The sequence below is a fragment of the Rhinichthys klamathensis genome, unplaced genomic scaffold (genome assembly GCF_029890125.1).
Source record: "Rhinichthys klamathensis goyatoka isolate OS25496 unplaced genomic scaffold, OSU_Roscu_1.1 h1tg000412l_1, whole genome shotgun sequence".
In the NCBI taxonomy this organism is placed as follows: Eukaryota; Metazoa; Chordata; class Actinopteri; order Cypriniformes; family Leuciscidae; genus Rhinichthys; species Rhinichthys klamathensis.
In genome coordinates, this window is record NW_026606912.1 from 1,753,852 (window position 1) to 1,771,623 (window position 17,772).

Sequence of the window (17,772 nt, forward strand, 5' to 3'; positions counted from 1 at the left end):
AACGTTGTTACAAAGATTTCTATTTCAAATAAATGAAAGAATCCTGAAAAAATGTATCACAGTTTCCACAAAAAAATTAATCAGCACAGCTTTTGTCAACATTGATAATGTTTTTAAGCACCAAATCAGCATATGATTTCTGAAGGATCATGTGACACTGAAGATTGAAGTAATGGCTGGTTAAAATTCAGCTTTTTGATCACAGAAATAAATAAATTACAAAATATACTAAAATAGAAAAATGTCAAAATATTGTTTTTACTGTATATTTACTCAAATAAAAGCAGCCTTGGTTAGCATAAGACACTTAAAACAACATCTTGTCAACCATGAACTTTTAAACGGTAGACTATATCTACAATAAAATAATACAAAGTAGTTCTATTAATAAAATAAAAGTAAAAATAAAACTCTAGGTTTCACTACATAAATGTTTCTAATCTCTCTCTCTCTCTCTTTCTCTGTTCCCTGTCTCTCTCTCCCTGTTAGTAAGCTGATCTCTTGGCACCGTGCTGGAGGAGTCTTCCTTTTCTGGAAGGACCTGATGCATGCTGGTCCAGCCCTGCACATACACACACGTTTACATACCCTCACGCACACGTACACACACAGCACAGAGGTGTCACATTTAATATTTCACTCCGTGCACACTTGCAAACGCGGACACATTCTCAGAGCACATGAGCGGACTATTGGCAGCAATCTGAATGGATCTCCATTTACTGTGTGAGAATAAGAGTTTCTCTGTCATTTACAGCTATTGTACTTTCTTTCATGTCATTTAATTGTTCTTTTACGCCTCATTTTGTTTCACTCTTATTTAATGTGTTCTCTCCCCCATCTCTCTCTCTCTCTCTCTCTCTCTGAATATTAGGAGCGTCTGTGTGGGTGTCCTTAACAGATCAAAGTAGGTAGGCTATTCAACAAGATTACACTCCCCTGTATTTCTTCTTTCTCTGATCTAAACTAATCTGTCCATCAACATCTCATTTCTTTTTCCTGTCTCTCTGTGTCCCCTCCTTCTCTCCCTCACTCTCTCTTTTGCTTCACTATCTCTCCACACCCTTTCTGGGGAACACCAGACAGAAGAAGGCGAGTCTTCTGGAACAGAGAGGGAGAGAGTTCACACAAGAGAGCGTGCGCTCGCCTCTCAGCATCTCTCTCATAAACAAACACCATCAGCGAAGCTTTAATGGACTTCTCTGCCTGGTCCGCGTTGATCCGAGTGGATGTTGGAATAAGGAGGATCACTCAGGGTGTCTGATTGGATCAGCTTTCCCAAAATGAGTGAAGAAGCCAAAGAAAAAAGTAGCTCCAAACCAGCACACCGTAAAAAGAAAGGAAAGAAGGTAAGATAGAATTGCATAATGTTGTGTTATTGTGGTTTTGGCTGTTGTTTGCTCAAGGGCTCATGATGGATTGATGAAGATGCTTTAAACCCACTGAGAGCTTAAAAAGCCAATAAGGGAGATGTATGTCAGGCGTTTGATTGGGAACTATGGGTATTTGATTTTTGAGTATTGATTGTTTTTTCTTTTTCTTTTTTCTTTTTATCTGAAGACTGCTATCCCAATGCATTGACTCTATTGTCATTTGTGTTGGCTGTCAATCAGTATATTTAACTAAAATAATAATAATATATATATTTTTAAATTGTATTTACCAAAACATAGACTAATATTTAATCTTTTTTGTGTGTGTGTGCATACATGTGCGTGTTTAACCGTGAGGCATATTTTGCTAGATGATTTCTTGGTATGTCAGAAGATGGTTATTAGTGGGTGTGGTTTAGGTCAATAGGTCGATCTGCCTATTTAAAAAAAAAAATGAACTTAATTCTTGGAGGCGTGTGTTCGAGTGAGATGAAAAGAGGACGTGCAAACGGTCATGCATTCATGACGGCATGTCCATCTCATGAGGCTGTGTATGCTGAGCTTTATGTTGCGTGTTTGTTTATATGTGATGTTATCAGACTCTGAACACTTTGTGTTGCGCTCTTTTCAGAAGTGTACTTGTGCAAGCATGTTTGCACATCTGTGCGTTTGTTTGTCTCTCTATATCTGAATTTGCATATTGTGGAATGCTGTGTGATTGACAGGTCCTGTCATTTAGTTATTTGGGAATTTGAGGAAAAAAAGAACTGCTTTACCCAGGAGTCATGTTCATTTCACTGAAATGAAACGCATATTTTAACATCATTTACAAACCTGATTATCAGCATGTCAGTTAATCTCAAGCGTGTATCTGATGTTTGACACAAATACTTTAAAGCAGTTGCTCTTCTTTGGTTTTGAAGCTGATGGTATCTTTGAGCCCGCAAGGGAACAACTCCCCCCTTCCAACACACACCTCAACAATTAAAGGATTTTCACCTATTGCCAGTGGCCCCTCCATTTTTGGCTGTAGTTCTGTGTGTGTTTATGAGTGTGTACTTGTACTTAATGAGTCATGTGGTGTGTGGAGATTCTTATGTCGAAATAACACACAAACTGAGAGCAGCTGAAACACACTTACACACAGTAATGTTCACGTTACACAAACAAATGTTGAATGATACAGTCTTTGTTGTTGCAATCCTATTTGGGCAAAGAACAAAATAAGCCTAAAGCTTTCTTCACTGCAAATATTTCTTATTTTTGATAATTTTTGTCTTGTTTTCATCATTAAAAGAAGATTAAAATTTACTCAAGAATAAAAATTCTTTTTTTAACCTATTTTCAAATTGTTTTTTTTTTATGATGAACAAAATGATTTTTGTGCAGTTTAGTACAGGTTCCAATGATATTTCATTACCCCTCAGACTGGCATCATTTACCTCAGCCATTAGTAAAAGGTTTTGGCACGGAAGGCATTTTGTCAGCGTTTTAATGGTTTGTGCCTGTGCGTGCATGTGTCTTGGCCTGCTTTGTTACTACACTGTGAAATAACCATGTGTTAATGATTGTAGTCATGGAAACAAGAGAAAGAGAGATTTAGACAGGACAGACAGACACAAAGAAGTACAAAAGCTGTCATCAGAATCGTGCCTTTAAATAGCATACAATGACGTCATATGAAATATTTTGCATTTGAAAATTAGAGATTGATGTTTTTTTTCTTCATCAGCCCAATCAACAGTCAAAATAATAATAATAATAAAAATATATATATATATATATAAACAGCAAACATTTTTCTCTTTTTCTCTCCTCCATATTTCCTACTTCTTGTTTCCTTCACAAATGCCATTTTGTGAAATGGATGGTTCCTCATTTCCTAATTTTCTCTGACTTCATCTCTCTCAGCCACACACAACTACACTTTTCTTGCATGCTGTGCTTGTATGAGTGTGTGCTTTGACATTTGCGTGTCCATGGATGTAAGTGAGTCTGTGTGCGATTCTGACATGGGGTGTGGTGCTCCATTATTGCCCCTCTGCCACCATCATGTCCTTCTGGCTGACACACACAGACACGCACTTTGCAGCGGTCATGAACATCATAACTGAAACACAGATGTGAATTCAGTTTGGAGAGATCTGACTACTCTGGCCAGAGAGATCAGACCTGTCAAAAGAGGGAAATAAAGTGTGTTTGTATGGTGGAAGGAAGGAAGATTGTTGGTATACAGGAAGGAAGGAAAGGAAGGTTGTTGTGATACAGGAAGGAAGGAAAGGAAGGTTGTTGGTATACTGGAAGGAAGGAAAGGAAGGTTGTTGGTATACTGGAAGGAAGGAAAGGAAGGTTGTTGGTATACTGGAAGGAAGGAAAGGAAGGTTGTTGGTATACTTGAAGGAAGGAAAGGAAGGTTGTTGGTATACTGGAAGGAAGGAAAGGAAGGTTGTTGGTATACTGGAAGGAAGGAAAGGAAGGTTGTTGGTATACTGGAAAGAGGAAGCAAAATTAAAGATTGGTATACTGTAAGGAAGGATGGAGATTGGAGGAAAACAATTAAGAAGGAAGGAGAGAAAGATAGTTGGTATGCAAGAAGGAAGGGAGAAATAAAAACATTCAGGAAAGAAGGAAGGGCGGAGGAAAAAACATTTAGGAAGGAAGGAATTAGAGACATATTGTTGGTATGCTAGCAGGAAGAAAGCAAGAAAGGAAACATTCAATAGGAAAGAAAAGAAGGAAAGATAAGTCCAGTGTGAGAACAGAATGAAAGAGAGAAATGGCAAGCAGAGATTTCTGAAAGAGAGGGATCAAGAGAACAAACCGCTTTTCTTTTGATGAAGGTAGAGCGAATCCGAAAAGATCTTGACTTAAAGTGCTGACAGAAAGCATGGGAACATAAAAGTGTGAGAGCAGGAGATGATGTAAACAAAGAGAGCGAGGGAGGGTTAGTCTAAATGGAGAGAGAGTGTATTTAAAGGGGCTGAGGGCACTAAATCATAACAGCTAGAAAAACCGTTGCCATGGAGCTTTAGGCAGAGGGGCAATCTATCAGTCTGCTCAACTACACATGCGCAGACACATACATTATGTTCACATGTGAATACAGTCACATAGATTTAAACGGAACTGGCCTAAATGCTGCTGCAATCAACAGAAAATATTTTCCTTAAACCTGAAAATATCAAGTCACATGATTTCACAATGACTGGTTCATGTGTCAATCTAAATATTAGCATAATATCTAAACATATTGAGAGATAATCACGAAAACACTAATGTTTTCATGATTATTATTTATCTAATTTGTTTGTGTTGATGTTGTACTTTTTAGAGAAAGCACCACTCTTCATCACTCTTGTTTTTTCCTCCCTTTATTTTATTTTATTTTATTTTATTTTATTTTATTTTATTTTATTTTATTTTATTTTTTTATTTTACCAGGAAGGTCCCATTGAGATACAATATCTCTTCTACCAGGGAGTCCTGGTCAAGATAGGCAGCACAAACAAAAATACAAAGTAATATGACACAACATAACTACAAAACAACAGTACCCATATCTGAGAAGCAATATTAATCCTAATCAACTGTTAAAACATTTACACATTTACATAAAACATTTTTTTGGACAAACCCTTTAAGGATACTTTATGATCCTTAAAGGGTTAGTCCAAAAAAAATAAAAAAAATAAAATCTGTCATCATTTATTCATCCTAATGTAGTTCTAAACCTGTACAACTTTCTTCTGTGGAACACAACAACCAGTGCTGGGTAGTAACTGATTACATGTAATCTGGAGTAGTATGTAATCATATTCCAAAAAATAACGTTTTGATTGATAACATGATTACATGCTATTCTCACAATGGCACTACTTCGATTTTATCTTTAAAATTTCCTTTCTTTAAAAACCTACTGATTATATATGTTCAAAAGGTCTGCAGGGTTTGTGGAATCGCACACACAGACCAGACCGTATAATGAGCCGATCGCTGAAAACTGAGAGCTGTACGGCATTTGATTTCACTTTTAAAGGGGTCATATAATGCCATTTTTGTACAAGCTAATATGATTCTTTAGGGTCTAAATTAAAAGTTTGTAATATACTTTAATTAAAAATTCTCATTAGTATTGTAAGAAAACACTTATTTTACCTGGTCAAAAACAGCTGTTTTCAGCAAGCCGTTTCAGTGTATATGACTTTAAATGATAATGAGCTTTGCTGACTCCGCCTCTCTGTTCTATGCGTATACCGTTTGTAACTCAATAACACAATAACCATAACGCGTTCAGTATAAACGTGGGATTATGAATTATATTGAGAACATCATACATAGAAAACATGCCGTAATGTACCCTGAGTGTAAACCTTAGACGCATTCATTGTGAAGCGTGCAGCTAGTGATTTGCAAAGATTAATATATTAATATAAAGTTTAATAAAACGTTACACTCACTTCCGTTCTTCTGGAGATTCAGCAGGAACACGAATAGCTGGTACCTATCCTTTTTTCATGAGCAGCTTCTTAGCAAATCCAGCTTTATACTGATCCTCGTTTATAAAGCAGTCTGGTGTGTGAAATGATTCGCGCAAACATGAGAGCATTGACGTTGCTCGTGGGGAATATTCCCTTCGAAAACAAACTCAGCCACTGCGTCTTCAGTGGTTCGGATTTAGGAACATTAAAATGACTGCTGTGTTCGTTATTACACCCAAGAACAGAACACCAATCGCTTAGACGCCATTCTGCTCATAGACAGTGCTCCAGCATATCAACAATGACCGCGCCGGTCCGCGCTGCGCAGACTATGATTGACAGCTCTCACGAGCGAGGGCGGGTCTGTGTTGAAACGCTCCTGTCAATCAACAATCGTGGGAGGGGCGTGCGAGCTTGTGACGTCACAGGCTCGAACGGCTTGATTTGAGGCAGGGGAAAACATATAAGGAGATTAAAACAAAACCACTGGATGGATTTTTATCATTATATGATGGTTGTGTACAGACACTGCCAACACACATTCCAGTACAATCAACTTGTAAAAGTGCATGTACCATTATATGACCCCTTTAAGAAGTGTTTTCTCAGCATTGTAACAAAGTATGTCTAATCAACTCCTGAAGAACACATTTAATTAGGGGTTCAAGCATGGAGTGATGAAAGTGACCCCTTTGACTTGTGGTCCACAGAAGAAAGAAAGTCATAAAGGTTTGGAACAACATGAGGGTGAGTAAATGAGTAAATGTAGGTTAGAAGGGAAAGTGTGACTGATACTCGAGAAAAACTTTCTGTCGCTCTCTCTGTAATCTTAATCCCACTCCTGAGCAAACAGAGACATTTTCCCAGCCTCTCTGGTGTCTGCTGGAGTATCCAACACACACCCGGTTCCAAACGCCAGCCCCGAGAAATATTTAGCACACAGAAGGGCACCCCGAGACAGATCGGAGAGGAGAGAAACTGTACACCTGTCAGGGAGAGTGCAGTTAGACCCCATGCTGAGCCAGGTCTTACACTAGGGGTAATGTGTCTTCTGGCTTTCAGGCTATATTTTGACCTAACACTCATTAATATGAATTATCATGATTAATTAGCAAATCCATATGAATAACCTTTGTAATCAGCCCTGGTGTTAAAAGTATTTACAGAATTATTGACAGCAGATCTAGATGTAGACATTGTCGTAGTAGTGTGCATGTGTATGCAAACAAGTGTGAATCCATGTGTTGTGTAAGAAACTGATATAACTCTTTTAGGAAAGAGTCCGCAGCATTAGTGAGCTGTAACAGGCTGAAGTGCTGATGAGGCAGTCTGGGTACTAGTGCTGCTGGCCATTTGGCTCTGCAGAGATGAAGCTCTTTGGCCCATATCACACATTCTGGACAACCGATTGCACTGTCTGCACCCTTAATGCACAGACTGCTGGGAACGTAAATAATTCTCTTCAGTATTTAAGTACTGTATTTGGTACTGAAACTTGATCAATAAACCAGTATGTCAAAATGTCCCCATGTCCCCATTTAAGTAGACAGGAGCTTCACTAGTAAAGTACTGTAAATAGAAACTTTACCCTATTACCTATAACTGTCTGGGCTGTTACCAGTGTGGTCGCAGAGTGAACTGACATGCTGTTTTTTTTTTTTTTTTTTTACTTACCCTGTACTAAACTCCAGCATTTTTACAGAAAGATAGATGATACTTAGCAGTTGCATTCGTTTCCATTTATCATACAAAACAGCTTGTAGTGCACTACATTTACAACAGAAACGGTCCCTTTGGAGTAACCTGGGGTTAAGTGCCTTGCACAAGGGCACGTGGGTATAGGGAAGCCCTCATGGGGGTTTGAATCTACAACCCTTGGGTTACTAGCATAAATCAATAAACATTATACTACCATCACACCGCATATGTTTGAAAGACACACAATCGAAAGCTTTGAATACATTACATAACAGATAATTATAGGTGTGTAAACATTGCATCAGCACATCTTACGGTTGTTGTTGTTTGAGGTTTCCATACTTTTAGTTCCATGGTGTTGCAATAACAGTAGTTTAACACTATGCATAAGAGAGGTAGAACAATTTTACCTGAGTTTCCATTACACACCCTGTTTACTGAAACTACTACTTATAATTACTGGAATAGTTGTTTGTGCCTTTATAATGAGTTGTTTTGATATGCACTTGCTCCACCAGTGAGATGACTAATTCTTGACTCACAATAAATCAACAATGTGTCTCATGCACTGATTGTGCATATGTATTTGTGCACAAAACCTGCGTGTAAACATTTTTATTCAGAAATAATGATTAATAAATAATCTTCAATTTGTATTCTAAATTTAGAATAAAAGTTAGAACCAACTGAAACCACAGATGCAACAATCAGAGAATCCTGGTGGCCTTAGAAACATTCATGAGACCCTCTGTTTTTGTGTCTTTTGAGAATGGATGAGGCAAATGTGTGTTTGTGAGTGTGGTTGTGGGTGAGAAGTGTGATTTGCTTAATTTATATCCACTATGATAGTGCGAACGTGTAAATGCAACACCATTGGAGACTACAGACATGCCCCACTCAAAACAGCTACATTGTAGTGTGCGTACTTGCATATACATATTATGTGAAACTGAGTGTGGCAAAGGCTGTCGGCCAAGACAGATGTGAAAGATTTCTGACACTTTATGGTTTTTTTATTTAGTTTGTGGGACTTTTGTACATTGTTGTAGTTATTGTGTTGGGTATGGTGATACTAATCTTTAAAATACATAATCTTAAAGGGGTCATCGGATGCAAAATTCACTTGTATATGGTGTTTGCATATACAGGTCCTTCTCAAAAAATTTGCATATTGTGATAGTTCATTATTTTCCATAATGTAATGATAAAAATTAAACTTTCATATATTTTAGATTCATTGCACACCAACTGAAATATTTCAGGTCTTTTATTGTTTTAATACTGATGATTTTGGCATACAGCTCATGAAACCCCAAAATTCCTGTCTCAAAAAATTAGCATATTTCATCCGACCAATAAAAGAAGTGTTTTTAATACAAAAAAAAAAAAAGTCAACCTTCAAATAATTATGTTCAGTTATGCACTCAATAGTCAATACTTGGTCCGGAATCCTTTTGCAGAAATGACTGCTTCAATGCGGCGTGGCATGGAGGCAATCAGCCTGTGGCACTGCTGAGGTGTTATGGAGGCCCAGGATGCTTCGATAGCGGCCTTAAGCTCATCCAGAGTGTTGGGTCTTGCGCCTCTCAACTTTCTCTTCACAATATCCCACAGATTCTCTATGGGGTTCAGGTCAGGAGAGTTGGCAGGCCAATTGAGCACAGTAATACCATGGTCAGTAAACCATTTACCAGTGGTTTTGGCACTGTGAGCAGGTGCCAGGTCGTGCTGAAAAATGAAATCTTCATCTCCATAAAGCTTTTCAGCAGATGGAAGCATGAAGTGCTCCAAAATCTCCTGATAGCTAGCTGCATTGACCCTGCCCTTGATAAAACACAGTGCACCAACACCAGCAGCTGACATGGCACCCCAGACCATCACTGACTGTGGGTACTTGACACTGGACTTCAGGCATTTTGGCATTTCCTTCTCCCCAGTCTTCCTCCAGACTCTGGCACCTTGATTTCCGAATGACATGCAAAACTGAGCAACAGTCCAGTGCTGCTTCTCTGTAGCCCAGGTCAGGCGCTTCTGCCGCTGTTTCTGGTTCAAAAGTGGCTTGACCTGGGGAATGCGGCACCTGTAGCCCATTTCCTGCACACGCCTGTGCACGGTGGCTCTGGATGTTTCTACTCCAGACTCAGTCCACTGCTTCCGTAGGTCCCCCAAGGTCTGGAATCGGTCCTTCTCCACAATCTTCCTCAGGGTCCGGTCACCTCTTCTCGTTGTGCAGCGTTTTTTGCCACAATTTTTCCTTCCCACAGACTTCCCACTGAGGTGCCTTGATACAGCACTCTGGGAACAGCCTATTTGTTTAGAAATGTCTTTCTGTCTTACCCTCTTGCTTGAGGGTGTCAATGATGGCCTTCTGGACAGCAGTCAGGTCGGCATTCTTACCCATGATTGCGGTTTTGAGTAATGAAACAGGCTGGGAGTTTTTAAAAGCCTCAGGAATCTTTTGCAGGTGTTTAAAGTTAATTAGTTGATTCAGATGATTAGGTTAATAGCTCGTTTAGAGACCCTTTTCATGATATGCTAATTTTTTGAGACAGGAATTTTGGGTTTTCATGAGCTGTATGCCAAATTCATCAGTATTAAAACAATAAAAGACCTGAAATATTTCAGTTGGTGTGCAATGAATCTAAAATAGATGAAAGTTTAATTTTTATCATTACATTATGGAAAATAATTAACTTTATCACAACATGCTAATTTTTTTAGAAGGACCTGTATGTCTTTGCAGTGTGTGGACACAACCAACATACAATGAAAAAAATCCATTCACTCCTTTTTTTTTTAATCATCAAAAAGTCTAAACACTCTCAACGGATTGTCCCGTATTAGCATATTTCTGCCCTCACCCACCCCCATGGAAGAGAGGGGTGGGGTGAGCAGTTGCTCCTTATCATTTAAAGAGAGATGTACCGAAACAGGTCACTGTGAACAAAGCTGTTTTTGAGGAGGTAAAAAGGGTGTTGTTATACACAACCATTGACTCACAAACCATTGACTCACAAACTTTGCATGAACACCCTAAAGAATCATACAAACTTGTGGAAAATGGGCATCCGATGACCCCTTTAACAATATAGTCAATTCAAAATATGAATATAATTAATATTATTAATATAATCAAGAACATATTAGAGAACTTAGTTTGGCTCGCCTCTAACAGTCTTGATAATTAGATAATCTGTTGTCTACTAAATGTAGAAGGAGATGGATGCTAAATGTCCTGTGACAGTCAAAGATCTAATGAGAATACTAAGAGAACTGGAGCAGAAAAAAGACAAAATGATGTTGTTTGAAGATGTAGAAATGATTGAAGGGCTTCTGTGTAGTTGAGCGTGTGTTTAGAGAGCTCTATTTCAGAAATATCACCAGAGATCTGCCTACATTTGCCTGTTCCTCCCTCTCTCTGTCTTGGCCATATTCCAGCGCTAGAATCTCAGTTCAGAAATGCACCTGAGACCAGCGATCACCCTCACAAAGACAGCAGAAGTTCAAGAGAAAGACTTGGCAGTGCTAATGGTGTATTATGTTTGGACTAAATGAGAAACTCCCACATGACTGAAAAGAGTTATATAAACATGGCTTGTGGATGTCATTGTGTGCATGTAACACACATATTTCCTTTTGTTCTCTTAAAGTAGTGTTCGGTATTACTTTATGGCTGTGCAGACAGAACCGGAATAGATTAGAAGTACACAGTAATGTAAACTCACACTGTCATGAACATGCAAACACACACAGACTCTCTGTTGGTCTGGTTATAAAAGTTTTAAAGTGCACAGAAATGGAGGAAAAAAACATCCTTTATTTCTAAAACCGGAAATCTGACAACTTTCAACTCAACTCAAAAATCAAAGTTTGTTGGGTTTTTTGTGTGAGAAGAGAACAAGTTATTTTAATAGCCATGTTTAACAATGTTGTTTACATTGAAAAGTGGACACTTTCTTTATTTGTACAGAATCAGGGTTGAACGGGAGCTGTTGTGAATTCTGCAAATTTCGTGGGATTTCGTTGTGGGATGGTGCCATAAGCTTATTACACGGACAGTATGCTTGGAGAAACCTTGGGCTAAGTGCCTTATTTAAGGGCACAGTGGTGATGACTGATGCGGATTGACCCAAAAACCTTACAGTTACAATCCCTGAACCTTAACCTCTACAACACTAAACATTTTCTTTTGGGATGCATGATATATCAATACCATTTTGATATGTGCAGATTTTAGAAATTTTCGAATTTATTTGCTTTGGTCGATATTGGATATACTGTATAATTGCTCTTCCGCTACAGTTATTAAAGAACAATAAAAATCTTTAGCAAATCTCAAAATGAATATCCATTTTTCATATACTGTCAATTATTAAACTCACTTGTTGCATTTAAATTGATTGGTTTTATTTTTTGAAATGTTTTATTTAAAGGGTTAGTTCACCCAAAAATGAAAATTATGTCATTAATGACTCACCCTCATGTTGTCCCAAGCCCGTAAGACCTCCGTTCATCTTCGGAACACAGTTTAAGATATTTTAGATTTAGTCCGAGAGTTTTCTGTCCCTCCATTGAAAATGTATGTACGGTATACTGTCCTTGTCCAGAAAGGAAATAAAGACGTCATCAAAGTAGTCCATGTGACATCAGTGGGTTAGTTAGAATTTTTGAAGCATCGAAAATACATTTTGGTCCAAAAATAGCAAAAACTACGACTGTATTCAGCATTGTATTCTCTTCCGGTTCTGTTGTCGATCCGCGTTCAGTGACGCTGATGACGTGTTATTAGTGCGCCCGAGCTTCGTTTACAGTCTGAGGGAGACGCACGCTGTAAACAAAACAATCTTCGCAAACATGTCTAAGGATTTCGACACAGAGGAAGACTTGCATTTTTTTGCCCAGCCATATTTATTTGAACACGAATACACGGACGCACCAGATACACGTCAGCAGCGTCTTACGTCATCAGCATCACTGAACGCGGATCGACAACAGAACCGGAAGAGAACACAATGCTGAATAAAGTCGTAGTTTTTGCTATTTTTGGACCAAAATGTATTTTCGATGCTTCAAAATTCTAACTAACCCACTGATGTCACATGGACTACTTTGATGATGTCTTTATTTCCTTTCTGGACAAGGACAGTATACCGTACAAACATTTTCAATGGAGGGACAGAAAACTCTCAGACTAAATCTAAAATATCTTAAACCGAAGATGAACGGAGGTCTTACGGGCTTGGAACGACATGAGGGTGAGTCATTAATGACATAATTTTCATTTTTTGGGTGAACTAACCCTTTAACTTATAGACAATTTATGTAGATTAATTTATGTAGACAAAATTACATAGGATTTTGGTCATTATTATTAGTTATAAACCATAATAAAATTATTAATTATAAAAAATAATCAGCTTATCATATTGGATAATTTAATCTGTGCATTATTTCTAATGGTTTTAATAATTATTCTTCATGTATCTTCATTGTTGAACAGGAAAAAATAATTTTCTCTTAAAAATGTAAATGAAATCTTCAGAGGTGTAGTGTAATTGGTGTGTTAGTGTCACCAAACAGAACTGCAAAAAGACATTTTGTTTTAAAACAAGTTTCAAATACAAATACATAAATATCTTCCATTTATGAGAATTTCACCAAATTATTCACATTTAAGTCTGTGATGATAGGAACTGTCAAACTTCCATCTTTCCTGTATTCTTACCCAGAATGCACAGAAAATAAGCAGAGAGGAAAACCAAAGGTAATGAATCTGATTCTCCTACACTTTTTTTTTTTTTTACTGATGAAGTGTGAATAATTCAGATCAACCTTTGTGTCTCTCTTTTTCCCATCCCTTCTTTTGCGGCCATATTGACATTCTTTCCTTCTTAGTCTATACGACAATCTGTCTAATCCATCAATCACACACTTATTGTACGTTCTCCCTCTTACACACACAAATGGGATATTGAATTTTGGTTAAGAATATGGCAAAAACATCAGATTATGTCCTCTCACGTTCATTTCATGAGCTGAACAGATGTCGGATCAGGTTTGGCCTTGAGCTTACTTGAGATTGGCGATTATATGCTAAATGAACGCATAGAGAGATAGATTGGTTATTAATCTTCAATTAATCATCAAAGGCTTATGTCAGAATAACCAAATGAAGCATAGCTTTTCATAAGAGATTATCAGCCCTGTGTAAGAGTGTATGGAAGAAATGAGAACTGATGAAGAATTACACTGATGGGAAGTAGCAGTAGATTTGCTCTGATGGCTGAGCATGTGTCTGTGTGTACCAGCTCTTAATGTGGTTAATAACCACCCTTTGACTTTTGGTAATATTGTGGTTTAGACCTAGATATTGTTTTCTCTTGGGTTGTAAATGAAAAACAGTGTTTAGGAACTTCCATAATATGACATCTTTCAGAGTGAAACAGGATATTAAAAAATAGATAGGGTGGGACTGGATTAAATTTATAGGATTGATTGTATTTTGGAGAAATGTCTTTGCGTTAAGTTATCTATAGAACTGCATCTGTACCAGGTCCAAATTACGTGAATAGATTCATAATTTAATGTTTCTTTATTCATAATTAAAAAATGTCGAGGGTTAATTTCAAAACATGATTTTTATATGTAACAATGTTATGTTTTATAAAATTACATTTATATTTTATAAAATTGTGTAATTATAATGGTGACACTTCAGTTTAGGGTCCAATTCTCACTATTTATAGTTGCTTATTAGCATGCATATTACTAGGATAGTGGCTGTTTATTGGTACTTGTAAAGCACATATTAATGCCTTATTCTACATCACCATATTCTAGATCCCTTAATCCTACCCAATACCTAAACTAAACAACTACCTTACTAACTATTAATAAGCAATAATTAGGAGTTTGAGGCAAAAGTCGTAGTTAATATTTAGTTAATATTGAGAATTGGATCCTAATCTAAAGTGTCACCATAATTATAAAATAGATTCACATTTATTCATTTAGCAGAAGCTTTTATTCAAAGCGAAATACAAATGAGGAATGCAACAAGCGATTCATCTTAAGAAGGCAATATCACAGGAAATGCTAATAATATGAAGCTTCAAACATTAGTTGTGTCCCAAGTGAAGCACTACTGTACATTGTGCACTTATACACTATGTACCCAACTGTGTAGTGTATGAATTTGAGAAGGTTTTGTCACTAACCAGCTGAGTCTGATCACCCCTCACCTTCTGCTATGTAATTAAAGCTGCGAAAATTGAGTGCATGAAGTGTCCAACATTCCACACTTCGGCTGTGTCTGAAATCACCCCCCTTCAAATAGGGCACTATTTAGGGGACAGCTATTTGTAGTGGTGTCCGAAACCATAGTGGACGTTATCGAGTGCACTCATTCAATCCCATAATGCACCGCAATAATGAGTGTACAACTGATGTACACTCAACGGCTAGAGAATACCCATAATGCACTGTAAGGCTCGTGCCGAATGAATTCCAGTGTCTCGACAGAAGATGGCGTCCGCAGCTGAACCATCCATCCATTTTCCAAACCGCTGATTAAATATGGGTCGAACAGAGCTGACAGTTCAAGATACCTTTAAGATATCTTTCTTCTGCTGAACACAAAAGAATTTGGAATAATGAAGTCAATGATGCCCATCAACTCTTTGGTTACCAACATTCTTTAAAAGATTTGTGTTCAGCAGAAGAAAGAAATGCATACAGGTTTGGAACAACTCAGGGTGAGTAAATGGTGACCAAGAAGTCAAGCTGTTTTGTGGGTGGAGCAAGTTATTGATAATCCTTGACCATAAGACAATCATTTAGATTTTGCATTGATGCTGACAGCAATTAAATTACTTGATGTTGGCAGTTGCTTATCATCAGTAATAACTACTGGTATATTCATGCTCTATATTCGTAAGCATCATGTCGCTCATAGTCTGTTGCTCATGTTCAACTCAAACCACATATTCACGTTAACAATGAATGACTTTTGGTAGCTTTGTCGCTGACAATCACTGTAAACGAGCCATTAATATTCATATATCAAGCCACAGCAAGGGTCTCAATTCCTTCTTTCCACAGTGCTATCTGACCCCGAGAAGGGCCGTCCCAGAAATACACACACACACACAGAGATGTGCAAACTGGCATAGCTCGCTCTAGGCTTCGGATTCATCTTCTTGGCAGGTGGAAGGAACGGGATGCTTTGAAGTCTGGCTGCGCACAAACACGAAGACGCACAGATACAGGCGCTGAAACAAGCAGTCTGTCACACACGGAAAGACGGCAGCACACTGGCAGCCATATTACAGGATTAGGAGTGTGTGTGAGATGGGAATGAAAGGGCAAGTGTGTGAAGCAGGGACAATCGTGACCCGTTTTCAAGTTTTTGTGTGTGTTTGCATCTAGATGATCTTGAGATTTCTGGGTGATTATAATGTTGTTGTAAAGCTGTTAATGAGTGTGTGAAATGTGCTTAGGAGGGTGTGTATTTGTTGTGCTCTTTTCTCAGAGTGAGTGTGTTTTTCATGGTGCTCTATTTGTGTCGCCATTGGTTACTCTCCTGTGTCCGTTGCCTTGACGACCCTGGGGCGGGGTTTCAGACTGAATATCAGCAGTCGCCTCTCTCCTTTGCTCTTTCTCTTCCCCTGTCTCTCTCTCTCTCTCTCTCTCTCTCTCTCTCTCTCTCTCTCTCTCTCTCTCTCTCTCTCATATGAACATACGCGAGAGACGATTTTATACGCCAGAATACTGATGAATTGGTTTGTACACATGCATGTCTATGTACGCTCAATCGCTCATATCACCCACCTGAATGTGATATGTATGCATATAGTCATATTATAGTCAATATTATTTTAAAACATTTTCAGTTTCTTTTTCAAATCAATATGCTTAGAGTTTTTTATATTTGTGCTTCTCATCAAGTATATGTCTGTAAAGGACTTTTTTTTGTTTGTAATCTTGCTTTTTCCATACACGTAAGAGCCAGCGTGGAACATGCCAGCGCAACGTTGCTCGCTACTGTTTTAGCTAATTGCTAGCAAGCAGTTGTAAATGTTGTATTCTATGTGGGATATAAGTGATCTAATAAAGCAAACAAATTTGACATAATGAAATTGTATTATTTTATTAGTCATCTTGAATTGAAAATTCTATTTTCTAATTGCATTTTTTTTTTTTTTGCATATTGCATATCTAATTGTGAATGATTCATCCTTGCATATATTTAACCTTTGTAATTTTTTTGACTTTGTAATTTATAATCAAAATAGCAGACTTCTCTTAGGTGACATATGCCAGACTTCTCCAATCATTTTGTCCGCAAAAATGGGGGGAAGATGACATTCTCCAACTTGGGGGGTTGATGACATTTTCCAACAGGGGGGGTGGATGCTTCCACACGCAAGGTCTCTCGCTCGCTTTCCCTCTCTACCGTGCACGCGCGCACTACGCGGTTTGGAGCACAATCTGATTCCGGGAGATTTTAACTAATTTGCGGCATAACTAGTCGATCACGAGTGGCTCAACAGGTAGATATATAGATAAACTCATCTTCCAGGCATTTGATCGACCAGGTTGACACTTCAGCGTGAGAAATCAGGGGTGTGGCGTGTGAGCGTGTGAAACCAATCAAATGCGTGTCTCACGGCCAATGCGCGAGAGTTGGCAGCTCTGTAACATTTGATAAACACAAATGTGCTTACATTTTTAGGTTTCCAAGTCGGTTGTAATTTGCAACTTTGAAAAAACACGGCACAAGTTTCGTTAAATGAGAAATATATGTAGTGGCTTTATCACAATGTTCTTTAGCATATGACAGTACAACTGAATCCCTAATCCTGCCTTGATACTGTTCCTACAGGTAGATTTGCATGCACTTTTCTGTCTCTGCTCTGACTAGCTAGTGAAATGAGTCCTCTGATCTCTTAAACTGATTAGCGATTAGCACGCTAACAGTGACAGGTCCTGTTCTGATTGTTGTTAGCATGTAGGCTATGGTAACTCAGACTCCAGCTGTCACTTAGTCACTGCCAGTGTGTTTAATTAAGCAAACTAGATTGATCTGTGACGCAGCAGAACACAAGATGTCAGGATGGGGAGTCACTCCCATACTTGTTTAGCTAGGCTATTCTCATAATTATAGCCTGGATATAAATGTGTGTTTGCATGCATGTGTGTCCACTGAAATGTTTTTGAGGATT

General features: G+C 38.1%; 1 protein-coding gene across 2 annotated transcripts in view; it reads left to right on the top strand.

Annotated features, from left to right (window-relative positions):
• Positions 1-604: 604 nt before the first annotated feature.
• Positions 605-17,772, top strand: part of ank3a (ankyrin 3a) — a 137,840-nt gene continuing 120,672 nt past the window's right edge. Inside the window, exons 1-3 of one of the 2 annotated variants that reach the window (XM_056235063.1) lie at positions 605-726; positions 875-911; positions 1,083-1,349. In XM_056235063.1, the coding sequence (XP_056091038.1) occupies positions 1,284-1,349 (66 nt within the window). In that variant the 5' untranslated portion in view covers positions 605-726; positions 875-911; positions 1,083-1,283. The remainder of the gene's footprint in view (positions 727-874; positions 912-1,082; positions 1,350-17,772) is intronic. The other variant, XM_056235062.1, reaches the window with a different exon arrangement.